The sequence below is a fragment of the Manacus vitellinus genome, unplaced genomic scaffold (genome assembly GCF_001715985.3).
Source record: "Manacus vitellinus isolate BGI_N305 unplaced genomic scaffold, ASM171598v3 scaffold_16_pilon, whole genome shotgun sequence".
Classification (NCBI taxonomy): domain Eukaryota; kingdom Metazoa; phylum Chordata; class Aves; order Passeriformes; family Pipridae; genus Manacus; species Manacus vitellinus.
Genome location: NW_021939189.1, coordinates 14501567 through 14528240, shown reverse-complemented (window position 1 = coordinate 14528240; position 26674 = coordinate 14501567). Strand labels below are relative to the sequence as shown.

General features: G+C 37.5%; 1 protein-coding gene across 1 annotated transcript in view; it reads left to right on the top strand.

The window, feature by feature from the left end:
* Nucleotides 1–1126: 1126 nt before the first annotated feature.
* ADAM10 (ADAM metallopeptidase domain 10) overlaps nucleotides 1127–26674 on the top strand; it is a 42833-nt gene continuing 17285 nt past the window's right edge. The window contains 5 exon segments of the mRNA XM_025894857.1: nucleotides 1127–1132; nucleotides 3330–3384; nucleotides 7530–7680; nucleotides 19835–19953; nucleotides 21901–22059. Of these exon segments, the coding sequence (XP_025750642.1) occupies nucleotides 1127–1132; nucleotides 3330–3384; nucleotides 7530–7680; nucleotides 19835–19953; nucleotides 21901–22059 (490 nt within the window).

The following is a 26674-nucleotide window of genomic DNA, read 5'->3' as shown; positions in this document are numbered from 1 at the left end:
TCTTCTCCTCTCTCCCCGGGCCCTTCTCCCTACGGCCCTCGGCGGTGCTTTCCCTGCCCGGCTGTGCTTCCCTCCCCCGGGACTCTCCGCACGGTCCCGGTGGCCGCTACCCGGTCCCTTCCCGGCGGCTGCTTCCCTGTCCCCGGCACCAGGAAGCTCGGGCGGGAGGAAAGTTCGGCTTGGGGAAAAACCCCGGCTCGTCTTTTATTTCCTTAAGTGTGGGCATGCCTTCGGCGAGCGTCCCCCCTCTCCCAGGCCGGAGGGAAGCACGGCTGTGTCTGTGGGGGACGTGTAACTGTCTCGTTATCCCGTTATCCCGTTGTGAGTTGTTTTCCTGCTTTCGGGAGCCGGGAGGGTGGTTTCTCCACCGCGCCTGGTAATGTTTAATTGGTCAAGTCATGGCAGGGAAATAGTTTCGGTTTTGTACAAAGAACAGACATTGGAAAGGGTGGACTCGCGAGGGTGTTTCTAGAGAAGTATGGGTGGAACAGCTGGTAAAGATCGACTTCCTCTGTTTCGTTTGGCACCTCTCCGGTTTATCTGGGCTCTGCATCTGTGCACATCGAGAGTACACTTAACAAAGAAACTAACCCTGCATCCTGGTCTTTTACAAGTTCTCAAAAAGTAGCATTAAAGTATAAGAAAACTCCAGTAAGTTGTGCTTGTGGCTAAGCTGTGGGATAAAAAGCAAGGTGATGTACATGGTCAGAAGCCATCCCGTTATTTGTATTAGGGGTGGTTACACAAAAGGCTGAGTTTTCCTTCATAAATTCTTGTAAACTATTGAAATATTTCAGTCTTAATTATTGGCATACTTTCAAGGCCTCTTTGTTTTCTGAACTAAACGGTGTTGGCACAGAATTGATTTGAAATGATTCATTAACCAGTTGTGAGGGTTGTTTCTACTGTTCAGTTCTAGGCAGGCAGTTATGCCTTAAAATCGTAGTAAACATGTAAAGTACAGTCTTCTGGATATACAGAAGAAAGTTCATGGGGGGTATTTTACTTTAGAAATTCCTGTTAGTTTTTTTTCTCTGAGGGAAGAATGGGCACCTTCGACATTTCTGGGTGTTAGGAGCACACCTCACTAGCAGATAACAAAAGTACATGCCTTCTGGTGTTAGTAATGCAGGTAAATCTTTAAAGAAAGATTAATAATGCTGGGTAGAAATCTAGACATAATAGCCAATGCACATCTCCAAAATATCCTAGGGAACTTTTTTGGTAAAAGTCTAAACATAATTATGAAAGATTTAACATAATTCTATATTAAATTAAAATGGCTTTTTAAGATTAGAATGGTCTATTTTATCTGTGTTCACTTAATACTGTAAATGTTTTTACTTGCTGGAAAATAAAGTTCTTCATTTGCATGCCTTTCTTCTAGGCAGGCATTAATATCTGTTTAGAAAGGGCAAGTTCATGATTTGTTACAAAATTACTGTGAGAGCAGTACAAACTGGAAAGAATTGAAAAAAACCCAACAATTTACCTGTTTTGTTTGGGTGTGGTACATCTTGAAGCTAAGTTATACTTGTCTGTAAAGTTGTCTAATTTTAAACCATGTAGGTATTAAATAGTACTAATTTTGAAAATTTCATTAGTCTGCACTTTTTAAAAAATTGCTTTTTAGTGTGTCGAGTCTAAGATTGGAATATTTTTACAGGATACCTGAGTTCGAACTCTTTCAGAATTACACAAGGCTTTGTGCCTGTATACCATGCAGGCACAGTGCATACTTTATTGTAATAGTCTTTAACTATAAAGGTATAGATTAACAGAACCAGCTGTAACTTCAGCTCACAGTTAGGTATGAATCACAAAATCAACAATTAAAATAAGGTGCGGCGTAACTTGGATAGCTTATTTGGGGAGAAAGGTTAGTGAAATCTCTTGGTTTTGTTTGAAAACAATATTTTCTTTTGTAGTTTATATTGTTCTTACAATTATGTGAGGGGAATGTAATCAAAAGCAATCACAAATGAAATGTGCTGCAGTGTCTGTTTTAGGCTGCTTTGTAGCTTTTTGAATGTTATGTATGTATGGTTAAAATAGAGAAGCTGACAGAAACTTGGCCTAATGGGCCCAGAAACATGATTGACCCTGTTTTGGCATTAGATCACTTTTAGGGCTCTCTTAGAAGTCTTTTTCTTTGTTTCCGCTGCATAAAAATCACCTTCATAAAACCAGTGGTCCAGTAGGTCCATTTGAATGCAGTTGAACAATATAAGAAGGAAAAGCCACACTATTTACTTTGCTTTGGTTTTGTTAGTAATAGGGGAAAGGTAGAATTTAGCTTCTACTATATGGTGTCTACTCGAGATAAGATATATGTACCTTGAATTTTAAGAATTGTTTTGTAAAAGTTGAATATCAGTGTCTTCCCCAATACCCTTCAAATTGCTTGGCTTAAGGGATCTTTTAATAATTTTGATGTGTATAAAGTGGTACTTAATTTGGGCAACATTATTGGCAACTTTCAGTAGCATGCTTTGTTGCATGTGATGGAGATGCATGCAGGTGTATTAACCATTACTTAATTATCCATATATAATTATGTTCTTAAAAGAACGGAAATAACTAATAAAACCTCTCCTTCTACCCGAGGGTCATTAAAAAAAGGGAAAGGGAAATAGAAAACACAAAAGGGAACTACTGAGAGCTAAAAAAACCCCGTCATTGCAAATTTATGATAAATAGCTTGTTTTCACTGGTACCACACACTCTTCTGTGTTGCTAGGACTTCTGAGTTGTGTCTTAGTGTCTGGTGCTGCTGGATACTGAACTATGTATTTCCCAGTGAGGATGAGAGAAATTCTGTTTTATTCTGGACACATGGGGGAGTTGTGGGAAGGCATTTATGAGCTATCAGCATCTGAGTGATTTAGTTTGCATCCTTACTATAAATTGAGAAGAACACGAGGCTTCATTAACATGGCAGCACTCAGCCTCCAGCATTTATTTGGGGTTTAAAATAAAAACATTATGAATTCTGTATGTCTGGGGGAGACAGTGTCTAGTAAAGACAGCTGTCAGATGGTTGTTTCAGAAATGCCTATGGTAATTAAAAGTAAATAAAATCAGGTGTTTAGATAATAACTTTGAAATACTGTTGCCCAAAAGCCTCAGGCTGCAGTTTGTTTATACTTTTAAAAGATCCAAAGGTTCAGTTGTGCAGTGTGGCAGAGCCATTGTACTGAGTTACTGCTGTCTGGTGGTCCTGCCCTGGCCATGCTTTCCCACCTCTCCTCCAGGCATGAGGAGCCAATTCAAAGACAAGAAATTATCGTTTTCCACCAGATGTGAGACTTCTGCTGTTTATTGTGCAGACCCAGCCTGGTGGGGAAGAAGAGCTGGGACTTGAACAGGGTGGAGAGGAAGAAGGTAAACAAAAGCAGCAGACATCTGCTGACACTGCTGGTGCTGTACTGTCAAACCATGCCCTAAGTGTGAGCTTTCAGTGAAGGGAAATGATCCTGGCTTGACTTCTTGGTTACATGTTTTTCTTTTCACCAAAAATTAACTTGACCAGAAGAGAGAGAACATTTTTCAGCTGAATCAGTTTTAGTGCCAATGCAAGGGAAGAATAGAAACAGCGTAGATGTGAAAGGGCAGCAGGGCCTTGCCCTTCTGCTGCAGTTATGAAACTGCAGTCTGGAGAAATTCTTCAATGAAGTTCAAGTCAGGAGGTTTATGGTTGGATTTCTGGCTTGCTGTACACTTAAGCACAGGTGTGCTAAATCTGAATGCATTGTGCACTCTTTAACGTCCCATGTAAAGGAAGTATTTTTTAAGGTACGTAACCTCTACATTGAAAACAACTTGATGTAAATCTTGCTTTGATTATCTTAATTAAAATTATAATAATAATTCTCTACAAGATATTTATCATATGCTGGCATTTCAAATCTGCAAATCAGTGATGATGCTTGCAGTTAAAAGACTTGTCTGGTGAGTTGGGTGCTGAACAATTTCTGATACTCTATCAAGCCATATTCTGTGCTTTTTTTTCCCCCACTAACAAACTTGAGTTGTGTTTGAACTACTTGCATTTGTCATATGAGTCTAAATCTGAGTGATTTAGTGTAAACTTCACCTTTTAGAACAGTGCATGCTTCATTTATCCTTATATGAGAAGTTAAACGTTGTAATCTTTTACACACACACATACATATATATATATATAAAATTAATAGATGTTTATGTTTACATTGGTAAGCTTTCAGTACTGTTTATTACTAGTCATCTTTTAGGGCATGGAGTTGGCTTCTATGAGGATTTCCTCCATAATCTTCCCAGATACTGAGATTATTCTGACCTATAGATCTCCAGACCCTCCCCCTTGAAGATGGGGATGACATTTGTCTTCTGGTTATCAGGAACTCCCCTCCATCACAGTAACATTTCAAAACAACTGTTGCATGTAGATGCTCAGGGTGTGCCAGGAAGCTTATAGCTAAAATGACATGGATGATAGATTTTACCCTTTGCATAAGTTCAGTCAGAAGGTGAGAATATGTGCCTCAGACTCTGTGCCTGTCCAGTGGGATTTGTGTTTGTTCAGAACAACAACTGTAGATACCTTTCTTCACAGCTCTCTAGGGATACTGAGGAGTTGTATATCCTCATACACAAAAATCTTTCACAGGGACTGTCACATTGAGATGTTTGCCTAAATGCTCTGCCTGATTCTGTTTAAAGTCATTCCTGGTGTTTAGTTCTAAGCCCATGAGAATAAAGCTTCATTCCTGAAGGGAATTTGTCATAGGAAATGCCACATCTAGTTTAGCAACTCTTTAGAAGAGACTATACTGTCAGGTTCAAAAGCCATCCAGTTGTCACTCTCAGTGTCTGTATCCTAAAAGGTTTCTGTCTGCTGGCTTAGTGTTTAGGTGAAGGGTAATGTTGGCTTATTCCACCAGATTGCCTGGAAAGGCATCATGCTGTCTTTGGTTGGTTGATGACAGCATGACACATGGAATTTGTAGAGCTGTTCCCTTAAAGTACGTTTAGATGTTCATGGTTTGGTGTTTCTTCCTGGGATAGACTTCTTCCTTTTTCATACAGAATCTTCTAATCACAGGAACTGGGGCAAGAGTTGTACCTTGCCTCGTGCAACTCAGTGAAGTCTTCTTTGCAGTGTAATAAACTTTTACCACAGGAGTCTGTAGACTCCTGTGTTACCAAGGTTGAGCTACTTATTAAGCTTCCTTTGTGAGGAAGATAATCCTTTTTGATAAGTAGCTGGCTTTATTAAAAGGAGATTATGTATCAGTTGCAGACTTTGAACACTGTAGCAACATTAATGTTATAGCTACTTCTGGAAGTGAAAGTAAGTTGAAGCCTTGATTCCAACCCTGTCTGGCTTTTGGAAAAACCGTGATGCTGTAGGTGTTAAGAGCCTGCTCTGGTTAAGCAAGAAGAGAGCAGCAAGAGTGTTTGTGTTAAGTGTTTGCTAGGAGAGTACTTAAAACATGAGGAGTTCTTTAAGTTTTGGAGAAAGGGAAAAGAAGTAGCATTTTTTCCCTGTGTGATCACAGAAAGTGTATACATTTTTTGTTAAGAAAAGAAGGGTTTTGCTTAAAACCCTCTCTGCTTTTGCTTGACAGAGAGAACAGTTATAAGACTTTCTAATGCCAATAGTCTTTTACTGTCCTGTCACAGTAGTAAACACTTAAAAACTATTCTTTGTGACTCAGTTAAATGCAGTCTCTCATCTTTCCACATGGTCATGAGACTTGGATCAGGTCCCAAGTGTTATTGGGTTTTCAGTAAGTTGTCACACTTCAAAACTTTTTTTTAGGTGCCTAAAGTTGTTTAAAGTGTATCTTGCAATACTGAGAAGAAAAATAGTCTGTAGCAAATTAAAGGAGTGCATTATTAAAAACTTCCTAACACAGAAAAGTTAAAGTTAATTCTGGAGCACAGAAGTTTACATGTTCTGCAGCATACTAACTCCTTAGATTTGATCAAGTTCTTCAAACAAGTTATTAGTGTTGTATTCTAGATTTAGGTTCATTTAACAGTTAAAAATTTAAGTCTTAGCTTATATCAGTTAATTTTGAAGCTTGTTTGCTTTAATGTTGACACTTTTGGGACATGCATCTGGAATTGGAAAGCATATATCTGTAGTCAGGCTCACATATCTGTGCATGGTCTCAGGCTTATCTGGTTTGGTTTATAGAAGTTCTTGGGCTACAGGAGGTGTTTATGCTTCATTTTGTGGAATTATGTTGGAAGTAATTAGAGAAACATCGGACAGGGACAACATCTTGCATCCTCAAAATTCCTTCTGGTTACTGAGACTTTGCAATGGTCCTGTGTCTTATTTGGATTAGAATTCATATAACTTGCTTGAATAACACATTTTAGATGTTTAAGACACCTAAGACACACTTTCTTTTCATGAAAGCTGGATGAGAATGGACTTGTATTTTGAGACTAAGAGTGAGAGAAAAGTAGGATGAAGTTTTGTTAGTGGACTGTATTTGCAGTTAACGATGAAGAGTCAACATTTGCAGAAGCCTACGGTACTGTGGGGAAATTTGAGTGTGATTTATCTGCAGTATAGCATTACTTGAATTTTAAAAAGATATAGCAGTATCATCTTGTGCACATTGCTGCTAAATGCAAGCATTGCATTTGGAAGTATTAATTTACTTAGTTGTTTTTTAAATATATGAAGAAAAATATTACGTGTAGTCTCTGAGAATTCTCACATATAGGTAGGTCTGAGATTAAACTGATTATGATATAGCCTTTTTTTTTCTTGGAGAATTCAGAGTTCTTGTGGCTTTCTCCACAAGTTGTATTTTGGGTTTTTGGGGGTTAGTCAGTGCCTCTGGTCAGTTCTGCATGTCTCTTCCTCCATCAGTATAGGAGTTTCCTATTATGAACTCTTAATGTGAGTGATAAATATTATCCTAGAAGGAAATGTCCAAAAGAGACTGAAGTGAATCTACATCTCTGGAGATACATTTTAATAAGACTTTTCTGTGTGGCAGAACATTCCATGTGATAGAAAATGTATTTCTACGTGGCACTGCTTGCTCTTGATTTTCCTGGATATTTCAAATGGAGAATATAAACATTCTGAGCAGATAATTGTGTCATGACTGTAGAGTGAAGTAAGCAGAATTCTGGGGAGCCAGAAGAAAGATGTTCAGCTGTTGTACTTCTCATTTTGAATCAGGAGTTCATTTCTGTAACATTTCTCAAGCATTTCTGTCTAGAGTGATGTAGTTTGCTTTGTGGGGTAATTTTGGAGTAAATGAACTACACTTGTTTTGATTGAAATTCAAGTGGAAGATGCCTTCCAAAGTCCACCAGATGCACTTGTAACTGCAGATGTGCATCCAATCTGTGAGACTGGAGTAGAATGAATCTGAAGTGCACAAAGGAGAAAAAAAGCTAAAATGGATATAACATGGAACTTGGGTCCTCATCACCCACTGTTTTGCCACAGTAGTGTGGTTACAACCTTAGTAATTTTTCAGATATGCTAAACCTTACTTGTGTCTCTCTTTCAGGCCAGTATGGAAATCCTCTAAATAAGTACATTAGACATTATGAAGGCTTGTCCTATGATGTGGATTTGTTACACCAAAAACACCAGCGTGCCAAAAGAGCAGTAACCCACGAAGAGCAGTTCTTGCGCCTGGATTTTCACGCTCATGGAAGGTTAGTGAGATTTCAGAAGGTGTTTGTTTTAAATATTTTATTCATATATGTTTTAATTATAGTGAAATGTAAAGGGTGAAATAGAGTCATCAAAGCAACATTAGCTAGAATACACTGAATTGCAGTTTACAGTTTCTATGGAGTATTTGCTCTAATGTCCAGTATAAGTATGAAATTGTTTGTAATCACTCATTTGGACTTCTGGTGGTAACTGTTAAAGCACTTAGAAGCCTAAACAGTGGAATCATACTGGGAACAGAATGGTAGTTAATTCTGAGTTTATAATGCAGCTTTGGTATTTTTATTTTTTTTAATTTTTTTTCCCAAAAATTATACCAAACAGTCTGAGGAGATTTAATTGAGAAAAAGTAGAAGTTCAAATTGCATTTGAAACTACAAAATAGGCCAGAACCCCTGTTCTGTGTGTACTGGTGTTATCTGATTTTTTTTTTGTGCTATTGTGGAATTTAGTGATTATTTGACATGGGGAAAGACAATTGGTGCTAGAAGACTTTCTTTGCCTTCAATTAAACATATAAGATCCAGTACAAAAGTTAGATATTCAGTGTGACCAACTGTGTATATTTTGTAGGTTTCACTTAGGAAGATCCCTTTGTAATTTAGAATTGCCTGCTTTTTGTATAACTGAGGAGAAACAGGAAGAATGTTAAAGTATTTTTGTCTGTATCTTTGTTTCATTGACTCCCTCCTTTGCAGCACCACTGTCTTAATATAATTTAGGACTGTGCAATGCCCTTGGTTTTCTAGTTATTTCGGTTACAATTTAAGTATTTAGAACTTCATAAATAGTTGTTAGCCATATGTAGAAACATAGGCAGTTTGACAGAGCAAATGTAAAACCAGGTCTCCTGAATGTGCTTGGAATATTGTTTTTATGATTAAGTGTTTTGCTTCTGTGCCAGCTTGTAATTTCTTCAGGGAATGAAGTGTTGTTACTGGAGGTTTATGATGTAATGACTGAATTTCAGTACCTCCTCCCAGAAGGTTAGCATTAGGGTGGTATTTCTAGCTGCTGTAAGACTGCAACCCAAATCATAAATTTGAAGCCCTGTCCTTAATACCATGTTTTTGTGTGTGATTTTTAGTCCAGAGAATTTTATTGTATAAAGAAGAGTCATATTGCTGTCGTCTCTGCTGTAACTTCACAGGCAGTCTCTAGTCTACCCTATTAAATTGTTCTAATAAACAAGACTGCAGAGTGGAAATGCTTCAGAGGCTCCTCACAGTGTAAACCTCTCCACTTTTAGATCTCCAGCAAGGCTGCAAGACAGTGAAGTTAAGTTTCAGTCTAATGCTGCCACTTTTAAGCTGCAGGCTGGTGGTTAATTCAGGCTTACCAAAGTGTGCACTACTGCAGAGAGGAACAGGCCTGACTGCATTCCCAGCATCAGCCTTGTGCTAGCACTGCTAGTCTTAAAGCCATGCAAGGAACAGGGATGGGGAACTAATCCAGCTGAAAATTATTTTGAAAAAAAAATCAGTATGACTTGAAGGGGTGATACAGGGAGGATGAGGCCGTTCTTTCTGGGGGCAGTCCACATTTCAGTCCACTTGAGAGGGTTCATCTTGTCATTGGTAAGGATCCCATGATAATCTTCTGTAAAAGAGAGCTCTTAGTTTAACCACTGTGTTCTATCTGTGGTGTTAAGGTGGGGTGAAAATCCTTATTGCATAAAAATGGTGCTGCACCCATAATAACGAGGTCTAAAAAATTTCCTCTCTTCCTTCACGGATCTCAGTGACACCAGACCTTAGACAATCAGGTTTATATTTTGGTAACAGCTACTATTACTCATGAAGTGTTGATATTTACGTGGAATTGATTCTAAATCCCTGTGCTCTGAGGCACAAATCCATCATTAACTGAGGAGGCTGATTGGAAACTGATTGTAAGGTCAGGCTGCTCCATAATTTAGGATTTTGGTAGTTTCCTGCGACACATCTAATGTTTTCTGCCAAAGAGAGGGTAGGGCAGGCTGTAAATTTAGTCCAAAAGTTCCTGTTAATCAGTTTGGGTGTCTTCTTACAAAATATTTTTGTTTTGCTTTAAATATGAATTAGGAAGGATCAAGTGAATTGTGTTTTACTTCATAGAGCCTGTTTGTTAGCTTAGAAGGTGTATAGCAGCGTATAAATAAGATTGGCTTTCTGCAGTTGCAGCTAGTTTATTGTGAATAACTGATTTATGTCATCACTTGTGGCAAAATTAAAACCTTGCTATCAAGTGCTCTAATTACTTTGTGTGAAGGTAGGAAATAAGGCTTTTGCAAAATATTTTAACCATTTAGATACAGGCTATGGACTCTGTGCTGTTTTATTTAAATACAGGTAATGAAACTTGAAGGCACTCTGTCAACATGAGGTTTGAGATTCTGAAAACTTACACCTGATTTTTTTTGAATGGCCTTATACCAAAACTTTAAGCTGGTTTACTGGCACCCTGCTGTCCAACTTTCATCTCCTTAACTTAATAAAGATACTAAGCAGCTGCTACTTATGGGTACTGAAATTATAGTCTTGTGTTTTGATTTGGGTTCTGATGAAATAGCTGCCTTTTGTAACCAGGAAGGCAATGGAGAAGCTGTCCCAATATTTCCTGCCAGCAGCACGTGGAGCTGGCTGGGCTGCAGCAGTTCTTACACTGTGTCTCTGGGGCCAGTTGAAACCCTCAAAACTTACTCTTTCCGTGTGTGCCAGAGGATGCACTGGCTGGTCATGGGGCCAGTCAAGATGGGAAAGTGATTTGACTGCTTATTTTTCAGCCAGATGAATTCATCCTTCCATTCAGCATATAGGCAAACGTGCTGTAAGAAAAAAGAGGGCAGAACTAAGCAGCAGAGGTGAGAGGGAGGATGCAACACCAGCCTTTCAAGTGGCAGTGCTGGCATATCCAGATTAGCATCTATCAAACTTAGTTTCATTGTCCAGAAAAAGGCTGGCAGCTATGAGTATTTTAGGATTGTATAAGTAGCATCTGTCCTTTTCAGTAGACTGTTTAGATTTAAGAACTGTGTCTCATAGTGCCCTTTTGTTGAAAAATGAAGAAATAGATCACAATTTAAAATATTATATATTTATACCAAGTTAAAGTGACCATTTAATCATTATAGTTTAATAATGAAATAGATTCCGAAATGATGGAATTAAACCCAAAGCTACCTTTTTTCACACTAGACCTGGTAATTCTACAAATGGATGTCTAATTTGTCATCACTAAGAAACACTGCTTTATTTAACCTTCATCTGAAAGTCAGGTGTCACACAATATACAGAAATTTTTCAGAATTGTTGTTTGGTGATATAAAATACAACTTGTTATGCAGATGTAATGAACTAGACTGAACCAGCCACACTATTCAATGCTAAAACACCAATGTCCTTAATAGGACAGTTAAGATTGCTGAAACTAAGCTGTAGATACTTACAGTTCTTTTGAATAATAAACCATGTAGTTTAGATTAGTTGGCATTACTGTTTCACCAGTGGTGTAAAATGTGCTCATTTCTAAAATGCTTCAGGTTGAAAGGAATATGAAAATTTAAAACCATCCTGGTTATGTGTCATAGCTCTTCCACCTGCCAGTTTATATTGAGTGTTTTAGTGTGAGTTAATTTAAGATGCCCTTTGAGTCCAGGAGAGGCTCACACAAAGTTAATGAATGCACAGTGTTAATACCAGGAACTCGGTTAATATAAAGTAGTTTTTGAACCCACTCCACACACCCCACAAAAAACCCAAAAAACAACTACCCCAAAAGCAAAACACAGCACAGACAACTCCCCCCCAAAAATACATATATTGATTCATAGAAGAGCAATGCTTTTGGCACCAGCTTGAGATACAGTGAAGCAATTTAATACGGAGTAACTTTCTTCTGCATGTCAGGGTAATGTCAGTGTTTTGAAAAGGAAGTTGAGACATGACTAAAACTGACTTTGTATTTTATTCTCATTTATGACTTAGTCACAAAATGTGTGCTTGGACTTGGTCACTTACTGGAGATGACCCTTCCCAGGCAGAGAAGCTAGAATAAACATTTGCAATATATTAATTGTAAATGTCTTAAACTGTATTCTTCTGAACTGTAGTAAGTCAGAAAAATGCCAAATACTTCAGAGTGATTTCATTCTGAGGACAGAGCTTGAAAAACTTGGATGACATCTGATGTTCTAACTACATTTTTTTACCTAATGGCGTAACAGTGAATTTCTGAGACCCTGATGCATTTGGAAACAGGGAAAAAAAGTATATCTATGTAGTGTTTAACTCTATTTTCAGTCAACTTTTTATTTAATGCTTTCCTAATAGCGTATGCTTTCTAATTTTTTGCCTGATTTGCCCTGTTAATTGTCCATCCACACCCACTTATGCTCCTTGTGGATTAGTTGATGACTCTTGCTTGGGAAAGTTGCCCACACAACTTCAGTACACAGTTGAATTTTCAAGTGGTACTTGAACACATGATAACACTGCTTATTACTAAATTAAAGATATACTGAGAACTTCTTTCAGATATCTTGCAGTTTAGCTGCATTTTTCCATCCTATTTTACCTAAAATTTTATTTTTTTAAAAAGCACTGTACATTGTTAAGTTCAGACATGTTTGCTGGAATATATGGTCTACACATGATCCATATATAGTAGGAAAACTGCGGACCACTAAATTTCTGAGTTTTTAATTGAGTCTGAGGGGTTTTGTTTATTCTCGGTTCTGTAGTAATCTGTAATGCTTCTTATTGCCTTCATAATTCAGAGCTGTTAAATGTTTGTTTAAATAAGACAGTTGTTGGCTGTATTTGAGTAGGTTATGAAAGCAAAGGAAGATACCTGCACAGAAATAGTATTTGATAAGTTGGATTTTAAAGGTGACATTCTGAGCATCATGCCATGCTGAGATGGACTGAAGTAACTGAGCTGGTTACTCTTGGGTTGAAGAGGACTTTATATTGTCAAGTTTAAGGTTTTATTAAACACTAGTTGCTCTTCTTATGGCATTTAATTAAAGTGCTTTTTAAATTGTGCAAACATTATAGTGCTCAATTCCTGAACTGGCTCTGTCTTCTATGTTCCATGAACCTGTCTGAACCTAAAGCAAATTCAATATTACTGGACTAATCTGAAAGTATGTGTTGTGTCTTTTCCAGTTCCGTGTGCACTTTAACACACTCCTAAACAGACTAACTCCTTAAATAGGTTGGTTTAGTGGTCATCAAATAAGACTGACTGGTTGGCTTTTGTGAACTTAGGAGATTTATTTTCATGAATTTTACCTAGTGGATTTTTTGCAGGGTTCACTTACTGCAATTCATTTTAGGCTGTCCTGAATTTAAAAAGAGAAAAATAGATCTCTTTAGTTCTTGCTATAGTGTTTTCAGAGTTATTAACTGCTCTGTGACAATTCTTCAATTGTTACCTATCTATTGTACTTTTTAAGTTATATACCTTGACAAATAACTTGCCAGGCAAGAGACCTGTGAATTAGGTCTCACTTTCTACACTTGTTTTGTCAAAAAAAAACCCAAACCCAAACAAAATCTCACCAAAACTAAACCCACCCTATGTTGGTGCTTGTAGGTAAAGTAGTTTTATCTTGCAGAGAACTGGGAAACAGGGATCTGAGTTCTCTACACATTTTTTAAATGAAATGAAACTAAAAAATTTTAGAGGCTGGATCTGTAGGTGAGATGTTTTGCATTTTATGAGTTTAAATACAGTCAGCTGGATTATGTGTAGCCCTCAGGAGAAAAGGCATTTGGTGTTTTACTTGGGGGTGTGTAGGAAACACCTGGTATGGTGGTGTTGGACTGGTGAGACAGCCCAGCTGAGGTGCAGGGTTTCCAGCTGTACTGCTAAAATTGGTATTAATGGTTTACAGCTTTACTCCTTGGCCAGCAAACTTTAGTAGATGTAGCCTTACTCTCAAAAAGCCATATTCTTAAAATGAAGTGTGGTGTATTATCAGCCAGCAAGTTTCTCTTCTATGTCTTTTCTTGTTTCACTAAGAAAGCTTCTTTCTAAACTGCTTTTGTAGTTTAAATTCATGTGGTAACTTCGCTTGTGATTTTATTCTAGTACATCTTTACCCGTTTTCTTTTTTGGATTTCTTGTTTTTGTTAGAACAGGGCACTGCATGTAAATGGTCAACTTTATGTAAATACAAATGCAAAGATTCTCTTCAATAAACAGGAAACGGAGTGATAGAATCTGCACTGAACTTCCCAAAGAAGTTTTACCAAAAGGGGAAAAAACCCTTAACCTTGAGTAAAGACTATTCTGCCTTTAAAATCTGTACAACATTCTCTGCAGGACAGAGGGATACTTGACTGACTTTCTCAGAGTGTAAATTAGCCAAGGTGTTGCTACTTGTGATCCTCCTTAGGTGGTTTGTGTTATCTCAGCTAGCTGATGTGTTTGCAGCTGTGTATATCAAGAATAATGAGTGGCAAATGGCTTGGGATGAAGGTTGTAACTTCAGTTGTAGTGTTCTGGAATACCAAGCTTAACAAGTCTGACTTCTGAAAGCCAGGAAAGAAATCTCTGAATAACCACAAGTGTCATCCTAGAGGTGTCAGTGGTAAAAAAACATAAGCTGCCAGAGTTCCAGCTGGGATTGCTGAGTGTTAAAGTGCTGCAGAGATTGGGTTTTAGATAAAGACTTATTAGAGGATGATTCTATGTGCATCTAGGTAGGTAAAAGAAAGAATGATACACCTGGAGACCCTATCATGTGCTGTTTCAGAGATAGGTTTTCTTTACTTACTGTAGGTAGCAGGACCATGGGAATTATCAGTTAAGTGATGGAGTATGCTGTGTGGGTTTAATAGTAGGCTAAAACAGTGTAAAAAAATATCCATGTGTGATGATTCTGTAGGCTTGTGGGTAGTATAAACCCATTATTAGGTTGTTAAGCTGCTTTCTACTTAATATAGTTCAGAGCTGGAATGAGTCTGAGAGTCTTGTGGGAACTGAGTTTAGATTGTGGGATGCCTGATGTGGAAGCAGTTAGAAAGAACAGCTCAAGTTATTATCCCCTTCCATTTGTAGACCCCCTCCCATTTTTTAGAGAAGAGAGTCTTTTGAGTTCTTACATAAAAAAGTAAGGATAAAAGACTTGCACCTCAAGCAGAACAGTATCTTCTAGATCCTGACCTGTGAGGAGGCTCATGGAAGCACAACTGCAAAGATTTTTCTGATTCCTACTGAGAAGAAAAGAGTGTGAACCTAAATGGACTCTCCTTGTACTCAAGTCCCATACCATACTGCTGCCAAACCATCACCTTCTGTTTCCTTTTCCCAACCACTTCTACCAACTGTGGAGTAACTCCCCCATCTCCTTCTTTCCTTTTTTTACTTTTTATCCTTTTTCTTTATTCCACAACCTCCTCTGGTCACTGAGTGATTCTGCCTCTCAGCCTGACACTGGTTGCAGCAATTTGACTGAGAAAAGACAGAAAAGGCAAACACCAAGTGCCCTTTTGTGCACCACTGCTAGTGGCTTTTTCTGCCAGTTTTGGGAAGGTCTGCAGACTTGTTACCAGTTCGACATTCCATTGTGGTGAAATGGAATAGAAGATTAGGCACGTTAAGCCTTAATGTGTGTTTTACCAAGTGCTGTCAATATGTAAATGGCCTTTTCTTTTTTTTTCTTTTAAAATGCTTTCTCTGATTAGAACACAGGATTGATGTAGCTCAAGCCCACGGGAAAGCACAGGGGTTTAGCTCAGTGTGGTGCTCTCAACTAAATTTTTTCTTTAATTATGACTGGAGTTGGTATGTTACATACTTTTTAAATCTGAGATAATCTCCCTGAGGTAAGCTAGAGAGAAATAAAAATCTACCTCTTGATAGTCTTCAGGGTACTGCCATTAATGAATAAGATGTAGTTTATTATCAAAGCAGATTATATAACTATATATATATATAACAGTTTTAACAAAATTCTATCCTCAACCAAATGAGCAACCATTTAGTAACTAAGTAATGGCTTGTTACTGTATCAGGTTTCAGATATCTGTAAGATAAAAGCAGTAACAAATAAGCAAGGTCAAAACTTTGTCTGAATTGATTTAATTCTGTTGTATAGAATCACTGCTGCTGGGAAAGGTGGTCTGCAAGGGAGAAAGTGTGTAAATAAAAGAGGCATTATTTTTCTGAAATTAGTTAATCTCCTGCCTGGTGTGTAGCCAGGCCAGGGAATTGCTTAGTTTACACTGAGAACTCAGTGCGTGCTGTAGAAATAGTAATTACTAAAAGGCTTATTTGAAGCTTCTTATTTCTTCCACTGTGGCTACTTTAGAAAGCATATTCAGGAATGATATAGACAAATTTGTCTAACTTCTCTGGAGTCTCCTGTCCTTGGAAGAACTCATGAAGTTACCGGATTTAAGCCAGGAAAGAAAACTGAGGTGCACTCTCTTTTGCATCATTTTGAAAAGGATTGGGACTAGCTTATGTTCCTTACAAAAAAGAGGAAGAAATACTAACTTTGAACAAGTTTAGAGTGAATGTTAGGAAGACCTCTATATTGGGTGAGAAGCTGAAATGGATTTTGTAGGGTCTTTGGAAGTTTCTTACTGAGAAATTAGGGTGTTAAACTGGATTTTTTTAGGGGTTCCTGCCAAGTATCCATTTGTTTTAATCAATTATTATAGTTTGGAGTCTCCCCACCTACAAAATGGCATCTTTTCAGTGCAATTTATTTCATTGGCACTTCTCAGTAGTACATTAAGATGTCTCTTTGTAGTCACAAAAGTGGAATTTATGTTTAAAGTTTGGTCATTTGTTAAAGTTGTTAATTATTTGAAGTAGAGATGAATAGATGCTTTCCTCCTCCACCTCCCACTCTCTTCCCCCCCTGCAGCCCCAAGTTGTCTCTGTTTCCCACTCCCTCTTTTAGTGGGGGAGAACTAAAGGAGTATTTGTCAATTTTTCATTATTAAGAAGGTGAACAGTCCAGACAGATAATCCTGTTCCTATCAAGTATGTTTGAATGACTGAGAAAAGACCTATCTAAAAATAGCTGTAAGATGATCAGGTTATCTAATAGTTTGACTAAGTTAAGAAATCAAATAGAGAATTGTTAGTGTGAAGCACAGCTGAGTTGTTTTGTATTTGAAACAGTTCTCTAAGTAGTTCTCTAATCCTGAAAATAGAACCAATTTTATTAATAAGTAGATAATTAGCAACATGGGTTAGAATTTGTAGTGTTTATGTACCAATGTGGAAAGTATGAAGAGGGTGAATATTAAAGGAGAAAAAAACGGAGACTTCCTAATCTTTAAACTAGTGAAACTTTTGATTTGATACACAAAACTTCTAACATTTTGAAGTGACAGGGTAAATTTGATGGAAGGGTATCCCACAGAGAACAAAGAACCATTCCCAACTTCAGTAGGCTCCACTGAGCTTTCCTTGCTCCCCCAGAGCAGGTCCTGCAGTGTTGGCCATGTAGGCAAAGCTCAGGACTGACCCCAAAGCATGGTTAGATGAGTCTCTGGTGGCAGCCCAGCAGCACCATGTGCTGAATGTCCTGCTCATCTGTCAGGATGAGGACAGAGATGACTTGGAAATTGAGGATACACTGGATGGCTTCTCAGTTGAGACCTAGAGCTCGCTCATCTCTGTACTTGGTGTTACATTAAGCTAAACTTGGTCTATCCCTAGCTTTGAGTCTGAGTCCTGGTTTTTTCCCCCACCCTGCTGGCACAGGCAGGAGTAAGTACATGAGAAGTCCTGCATTCTCTTACACAGTGCACTTCAAAGCCATAGAAAATTGCTGATGCAGTTGAGTGTTAGAAACAGCTGCTCCTCTGTTTTATTTAAAACTAACATGAATACAACCAGAAAAATCTAATTTTGAGGAAATGTTTTTTGCACTTCTGAAAGAAAAGTGCTATATAGACTGAGGGTTTTTTTCAGAATACTTCCTTTCTTTCATGAGGAAAAAAGTAGTTTTAGCCATAAAAGGTGCTCTTGCTGGGATTAGTAGATATTTCAGTTCATCACAGAGACAGAATTACAGACTTCTTAGGGTAAGAAGTCTTCCATCAAATAGTATAGATGGGAGGAGAGATTCTAGAGGGTCTGAGACCTCTTGCCATTTAACCTGAGTTCAGATGCAGTTAGAGTCTGATCCATCCTGGAGTAACTCTGGAGAACTCAATCACAGGGAAACATCAAACTAAAATGGAGTTCAAATCTGTGTAACACCCTGACCTGAGCAGTGTATTACATCCAAAGTGAGTACAACTTTTGGAAGTACTTGAATGAAGTTCTTCAGATTTCGTATCAGTGCTGGTCTTAATTCTTCCTACCTGTTCATTTTTAACTTCTGCCCCATGAGAGCCACCTAAAGTGGTGGCTCAAGTCTCCACACCCCACACCACCCCACTCTGGAACTATGTGCTGTGCAATCTTGTAGCATTCTGTCCTAGGATGTTTCTCTAGGTTGCTTCTTCATGTTATCTCCTCTTCCTCATGAACCTCTCTCTATGTTACCAAAGGCTGTTGTGGCAGAGGTAGTCAGAAGGCAACTTAAAGAAGAGGAATTCTTATTTCTTGTGTCTCAGTGACTGCAGTATCAGGTGCATCTGTAGTGAACTGTTTCTTCCTTTGTAACAGGAAAATACATCTATACTGAAACTGTGATAGGAGCACTGCTTGGCTTGGCACAAAGCCCAAGTGCCAGGGAATTGCTGAGGTTTAACCTTCCCCATCCACCAGCCACATCTCAGGATTTCATAACCTTGTAGTAGATACCTCTAACACACATTGCCAGAGGAGAGTACTTGCTTTGAAGCTTTATTGGCACTGCAGCAACAATAATAAATATGGTTTGATTGTGAAATGCTGTTTGTGTTACAGAACAGTCAACATGAGTCACTACAGCCCCTCCCAGAATCTGAGTGTAGTCATGGCTTTTTTTTTTGATCTTGAAGTTTGCATTGTAATGTACAGTTGTTTCAAAATACTTATAACTGCGGTGTCATATTTAGCATGCAAGTGAAGACTGAACCTATATTTTGTGTATGCTTCAGCTAATTGCTAAAAAGTAATTAGATTTAATCAACTTTACACTGTGGTGCTTATTTGTCTGGGCTATTTTGCTGTTAGCACAGATGGATACTAGCTTTCAGTGTGAAGGTCAGCTCTACTGCTCGTGTTTTTTAGAAGAAGACTGACACAGATGTAGTCAACTTATCAGAGTTACTTTTTGTGTCACAAATTGGTGACACAGCTATAATACTCCTTCAGTTTTGTGATTGTGCAGAAAGAGAGAAATATAGGGAGAAAATCAACACTGAAATTGGAATGGGCTGAAGCTTCAACAGCTTCACTGATCTGTATTTGCACAATATGTTTATACAAAATTCAAGAGAATACCAAATGAAATTCTGAAGCAAGCTAACAGTTGTCAAGGTATGAACTCATATAATGTCAGGCATTTTAAAACACTTCAGTTATGTTGCTTGACCTCAATGAATGAAACTTCTGTTTTCATACAAACAAAATGTATTATGTTTCATATAAAGATCAGCAGTAGGATTTGCATCAAAGAATGTAGTGCTGTGATTTGAACAAGATCATTCAATGAGTAGAGCTGTTTACATAGTTGTGCATGCAACTCTACCATTTTGGGTATTTTTTATTAGATGCTGTTGCCCATCTTATTTTTTTTGAGTTTCAGTTGAAACACTAATTAGCTCACCTACAGTTCATTTACATTACTTAAATGCCAGCAGTGGAAGTAAAATAAGTGATACTTGTTCTCATCTCTTCTGCTTCAAAGTGCTGTGAAGTAAAATAGTTGCTTTTTTCCTTAAGCTACATGTGTGTCTTCTGAAGGAATGGGAACAGGCATATAGTCCATGTCAGCATTTTAGATGTATGTGTTTAACCCAGTTTTCTGGCTTAAATCTTGTAAATTTAGCTGCCTGTATCAAAAGCATCTAAATAATCTTGCTTAAGAAAATCCTTCCAGTCTAAATCTTGTGCAGTATAAACATTTTCTACAGATAGATTTTACAGAGTCTGCAAATTGTTTGCACAGAAGTGTTGGTTAGAAGTGCTTTGTTTAGTGCTTTTGTAATTGAAGCTCAAAGCCAATTTACCATCTTGTTTTATTCACTTTAGACAATTCAACCTTCGAATGAAGAGAGATACATCTCTTTTCAGTGATGACTTTAAAGTAGAAATATCGAACCAAGTGATTGATTACGATACCTCCCATATTTACACTGGACACATTTATGGTAAGTGGTACAACACTTTAAAATGGATGAAAGTGCAGTAATTTTAAACAGAAGTTTTTTTAATAATACATGCAGGAAATGAGTGTCTGTATGATTAGGTTATTGCTAAACTTTATTAATGCATCTAGTGCATTTGAACTCCATCTGCTTTTATCCTCATGTAAGAGTTCACATGTAACAAGTGAGTATTTTATCTAATGATTTTTATATCCATGAAACTTGAAGTTTAACTCTGCTTAGGAACATACTCTTCATAGATGTCTGATGCATCTAAAAAAAAGAGGAAAAAGCTGTATGCATTAAAGAAAAAAAAAATCAGGTACATTATTAGTTTAAAGGAATAGAAGGAATATAGAGCTACCATCGTTAAGGGTAATATGCCTGATTTCAGTAAATACCAAAGATAAAATTGGTTAAAAAGGAAGAATTAAGGAATTAAAAGCAGATGAAGAGATAGATTAAGACTTACTATGGTCTTCTGTCTGTTTGGTTTTGCTGAAGATCTTTCTTAGTGATGTCCTGCAGTTTTGAAGTGATTGTTTTAAACTGTGAAAAGTTGTATACACACTTAGGGCTTCATATGCGTCTAGCAGACCAATCCAGGCGTTCTGAGTAGGTCACAGGGCTTTTAGGGTGTGTGGGGACTTTTGTTGCCTTTTTTTCTTATTTTATGAAATTATTTCAGGAAAACTTTTGGGTGCTTTCCTTATTTTTAATGGATCAGATTAAAGGATCCATGTGAACCTACTCCCTGGGCTTACTCTACATTTTCTTTTAATCCTCTTTATTATCTTATTCAGCCTAACTTGGTACTTGTAATAAAGTTAGAGTTCAGTAAATAACCTGTTTTGCACTTGATTCTTGATTTCCATTCAGATCAAGAGATTTCTTTCCAAGTACTCTGAAATTTCCAAAGATCTGTGGCTTATATGTTCATTATATTAATGTACATTCTAATAGAACATAGTTTGAAGCAAATCTGTGATCACTTATAGATCACTCACAAAAATCAATGTTCTGCAAAGCCTACTTTTACTTTTTGGTGTTCTTCCAAGAGGTGTTTGGCATATCTTCAAGATATTTTTCCAAATTTTAGTACGGTGTATAAGCTTTATATAGTTCTTGGTAATTGTTAATTAGGAATTAGTACTGGTTAATGGTGAGTAAAGTTCTGATAATTTGATATTGTGATTCTGAACTTTCTTTAATGGAGGAATATTTAAACAGTCTTTGAGTAGAGTAATTTTTCATCCTTTGTATGGAAAAGGCTTGTTGAGATGCTGCATGTTGTAGCTGTCAGTGATTAAACTTTGACAGTTGCACTTTTCCAGATTATGACTGTTTCAAATACAGATTCACTCTGTGCCACATTTAAACCTAGCTACAGTTTTAAGAGGCTTATGCTTGCAGAGAAAAATGGATGTCTTGAATATAGGTACATCTTTCTTTGAAAGCTTTCAAAGTTCAGTGTGGGCTCTGATTCTATGATTTTTTTTTTTAATTTATAATTGTATGAAGGGATGTATAAGGACAGGATTTGGCTGCAGGATTACATGCTGTATATGTAACAGTTTTAAAATATGTAATTGAATTCTTCATTATATGCTTTTTAAACATGTCATTTATGCACCTGATCAGGAAGGTGTTGAGCTTAGTGACTATGGTTTTGCTGTAACTGTGTGTCTTACTGCTGAATAATCTCAGTCTTAAAAAATCAGACACAAACTTTCTGCCAGAATGTCTTTCTGCTGTTATCCAGAATCTTATTACCCTGGAATTCATGCAGGTTTTTAGCAGTTGGGAACTGGTACAGGATGAGGATAATTGTGCATGTATCATGTGTTAGCACTCTGCTGAACACCCTGGGTCGTGTGATGCTTGAAGTTTGCACAGGACTGAAAGCTTTTAAAAGTATAATAAAAACTAATGCACTTTGTCCCTTAACAGGTGAGCAGGGAAGTTTTACTCATGGGTCTGTTATTGATGGAAAATTTGAAGGATTCATCCAAACTCACAGTGGGACCTTTTATATTGAGCCAGCAGAGAGATACATAAAGGACAGAAACCTCCCGTTCCACTCTGTCATTTATCATGAAGATGATATCAGTGAGTACTTCCATTTTGTGCTACACATGAAATATTTTTTTTTATTAAATGTCAAAACCCATAAGCCATTTGTAAGCATCAAATGAGACTTTTTCTTGTGTATGACACTGTGAATTGTGCTGTCCTGAAGTGATTCATGTGCAATTATGGTGAGAGAGATTTCTGGCAAACCGAAGTGAGTCTTCTTTATTCTGCCATTTTAAGAAGTCCTGAGCAGTCAGGGTTAAATGTGTAAGCAGTACATTTTGTACCCAGTGGGTACATGTTTCTTTTGAAAAATGCATTTTTAAAATGATCTATACGGATTGTTCTTCCCTGTGGTCTGAAAAATAAAAGATAATAAAGGTTCAAGCCACTGAATAATTACCTATATCTTGTGAAGGTGGCACTTGTGTGAAATAAAAGCTTCCCCCACGTGCATTGGTCACATGTCTTCAGAGAGCTCGTTAGCAGAGGTGGTGGCACCCAGTATGTCCCATTTTACACAGCAGCTGATGGAAGTGCACAGAAGATAGTACTTAAATTTGGCAAGTGTAGCCCTAGAAATCTAGCTTTAGTTGTAAATGCCCAGAAGGATGAAAAAGTACCATGAAATGCTCCTACATCTTCAGAACTGCTGCATCAGAGTTCTGCACTCCACCTGCCTGTTTGTGTACGATCAGTCTCCAGGTATAATACAAATCAGTTTTATTTGATTTTTAAGTAACTTCATGCTGAACCTCAAAAATACTGCAATAAAGTTGTGGATTCCAAGTTTGAATCCTTCCAAGTAGGTGTTGGCAGAAAGTCAGTTTAAGATGATCTTTAGGTTATTGGAGCTAAACAAACTGTCTTGCAAGCTAACTTTATGTACGACTTCAATCTTGCTTAAAAATCAATTTAAACCACAACTTTGTTTAAAAATGTGTCCCATTGGGCCATTGCACAAACTCTAGAAGGTTTGAGTTTGAAATCTCATTTGGAATTGGATGAGGAGACTTGTGTTAGATCACTAGAAGTCACTTGAACAATTCTGATGATGATATACGTGTAAATCATTTTCAAAGTACGTCATAATGAGACTGCATTGAGAAAAGAAATGTCAAAGAGTAGGAAGCTGGATGAGGAAAATTTCTGATTGTGATTTGGCTTTATGTATTATAATTTTCTCTGTGCTGTAAGCCAGTGAGAAGCACAGGGTTGTTATTGCATATTGCTCTCCTTGATTGCTTCTCTTGTATAAATGCAGTGAAGAGAAATGATCTTTCTCTGCTAAAAATTTAGCAAGTTTGGGTGGATTTTTTTGTATTTCATGTTCAGTGGCAGTATGTGTGCTGTCTTTGAGTATGTTAAAATTGCTGTGAGTCCTTCCTGTTGTCTCATTCTGTAAACATGATTTCTAACCCCAAATCAAATAGAATTTCCATCATTTTAAAGAGCTTGTGAACGAGTGCACTTACTGAGTTTTGTGTACATTGTGGGCTGTACTTGTTTTCTAACTGACTCAGTGTATGTTTTCCTTGTGCTTACAAGACCCATACTTGAGAATAAACTTTACAGGGTAGCATTCCATACTTTTGATTCTCAAAGAGAAGCTGCAGCATGTGCTGCAAAGCCTTACTGGTGAAAATCAGTTCAGAAAGTGAGGAGGCAGCTTGCCTTGCTGGGTGCAGTTGGATATTACAGGGGTTGCTGCTGTAGCAGGAGAGTGGTGAGGAAAAGAAATTAAAAAAATTACAAGAACCTATTGTGAAACCATAAGGTACATTTTTCCTAACGTTTCTGTGAGTGATTTGTACCTGCTTGTAAGTTTGTTATGTCTTATAGGTCTCACTGAACAGTTCAGTTCACTGCTTGATAGTGGGAACGATGGACTACCACTTACATAGGATTTTGTGTAAATAAATCACCATCAGCTTTATAAAGGGTTTTATTAACCCTGTTGTTGAAAAGAGAGGGAGGAGGAAAGTAAGAGACATAAGGCAGTGAAGTGATGTGCCCAGCTTTCAAAGGGTGAGACAAGCAAGAAGATTGTCTCATGTCCCAGTTCCTTATGCTGTAAATAGTGAGTGACTAAAAATACTCTTCACTGTTATCAACTACTGACAGAAATAGAACTGTACCTTAAAGAAGCAGATAAATTGATTTTATGAAAGTTACTGTTGCTGTTTTGTAGAAGTGATCTCTGTCAGAGGAGTAAATGGATCACTTGGGAACTGGAGAAAGCGAATGATGAAATTGGTTCTTAGTAATGTCCTAGTAAAGTGAATGGGAGCAGGATATGTTGGGGTGTTTTTAATTATTCAGGTGCTGGTGTTTTGGCCTTCACTGTTTTTCCTCCTGAATCTAATGCATCGAAACCATCAGTTAGAAACAAGATCAGATTATCAGAGGGGATTGCCTAAATCTATCCCACATAAAAGCAACAGTACAGCGTGGCTTCCAAGTCACCAAGTGAGTGAGCACTGCTGCTTGCTCAGCGTGGTTGAAAATAGCCCCTCCTGGAGAGAAGTCTAAGCAGCACTATTTAAAAACACTCCACTCCTGTGGGTTGCTGCCAGGGCAGTCTGATGAGCCTGTGTTCTGATTGTATGGGTTCACTTTTTTCCATGGTATCTAGATGCCTCCAGGATTTCTGTGGTCTGAAATATCTCAAGTGTACAACTACTTCTGTCTCTCTCTGAACAGTGCTTTTGAAGCTGAATTATTTTTGCCTTTCATGAGAGTTATTTTTGCATTGGACTGCAGCTCCAGAAAAACTCCCAACAACTCAAAAAAGCGAAGCTTTACAGCAGCTTTAAAAATCAAAGCAAGCGTGCTAATTTGTTGTTTTTACTCTAATCTAAAGCTAACTCTGGTGAAATAGAGTCAAACCACTGGTTTGTTACATAGGACAACAGCAATAAAAAAGTTCACATTTCTAACTAGGGAGAGACTGAGGTAAAAAGTCATCTTTGCTTTAATTTGGGTATTTTTTGGTCACCCATGTTTCAGCCTTTTGAAACAATATGCTTTTTAGTGCTTTTCAGAAATCACAATGCAACATATGATTAGCATCTCAATGAGTTCTTATTCAGTAGTTAAACAAAAGTTGTTTTGTAAATGGGGATTATATTGTCAACTTTATAAGGCAGCTTTTGTCTGTTACAGTGGATCTGGTGACCAGTTGAAGCCAGCCTTCTATTCACGACTTGAAACACAAGTTGAATGATTTTAGTTTCTAAACCACTCTTTGATCAAACTGTTTTATAATTTAGGGCTAGAAAGATGCAAATTGCTGTTTGCATTAAAACGTTCTGGAAACATTTCTTTAAGTTCATTTGAACTATATTTACTTTATTTAAATACTGTTTGCTTCAAGTGTACCCCTGAGTTCATGCTGTGAAATACAAAATCTGTGTTTCCTCAGATCAACAATACACAGGAAGATCCTGTTCAGACCTTCAGGAAAATTAACATGGAAGAACCATATAACTGAGAACTAAAAGTGAAGTGTTTCTTAATTTTGCAAAGCCCTGTCTGCTGGATGTACAGACCATTGCAAACTGTGTTTTATTAATGAGAACTTGGTTTCTTTTTCATCACATTGTGGTTGTCAATTTAATAATGAAGGTCTACTTGACAGTTTTCATGGGAGCAGAGTGTCACAGACTGCTTTGAATGAAATCTGTAATAAGGATTTTTTTTTGTATCTACTTACATCAAAATTTTGTTCTGACACTCTTGCTTTTGCTAGTAGTGGGCAAATCTGTGACTATTGAAGAATTGAGTTTTCATCATTTTTGATGAAAGTTTGATGGCATATCCTTGTCCCAGATGCCTGAATCCAGTAATCATTAAGTAGTTAACATAAAAGCTTAACAGATTGTACTTTTTACTGACAAGTAGAAATAAAAAATTCATGTGTTCAGGAATGTCTTAGTGGAAGGTAGTACATTTTCATAAAAGGAAAAAAAAATCTTATTTTGAGCATCTTGAGTTGTAAAAATCAATAATCATCTGCCATTAATTAGAATAAGACATCTTTGTCAGAAAGTATGAAATGACAAGATTTTGGGGGTGGGTTTTAGATTTGTTGTTTTCTTCTACTTTTTACTCTTTTTTAACATTCTGTCAGGAGGTACAAAAATTGAAAGTGGACCATGCTGGAAAAGAAAAATAAAGTATTTGTTTTGCCTAATGATTTTCTCTAGTTAGAAATTCGAATCTGTTATTAACCCTTTCTGCTGTAGCTCTGTTGGGAAACAGTCTTCTTGTTTTTTCTCAACTCTGCATTCACTGTAAGCAATCATTTCATGGTGAAGGCATGTGTTTTCTCCTTCTCACTTCATGGGGTTGTGGTAGAGATAGACTAAGAAGCTCTTGATCCCAAAGAGCTGGCACATCTCAGAGCATTTAAAAGCTTCACAAGAACATGGATCAGACTTCTGTCATGTGGGTCAAAACTGTCCAAGTCATCTGACAGCATGTAGTTCTTGCTTAGCTTCAGAAATTTAAAAATGGAACTGCTGCAGGGGATGATGGAAATAGGAATTCTCAGAAGATGAAGAGGGAATGGTGCCTTCACAGTGTGGGGGTAATGCAGCATTCAGCAAAAGAAAACTTGGTGTGCAACTTTCCCTGTGAGTCAGACATG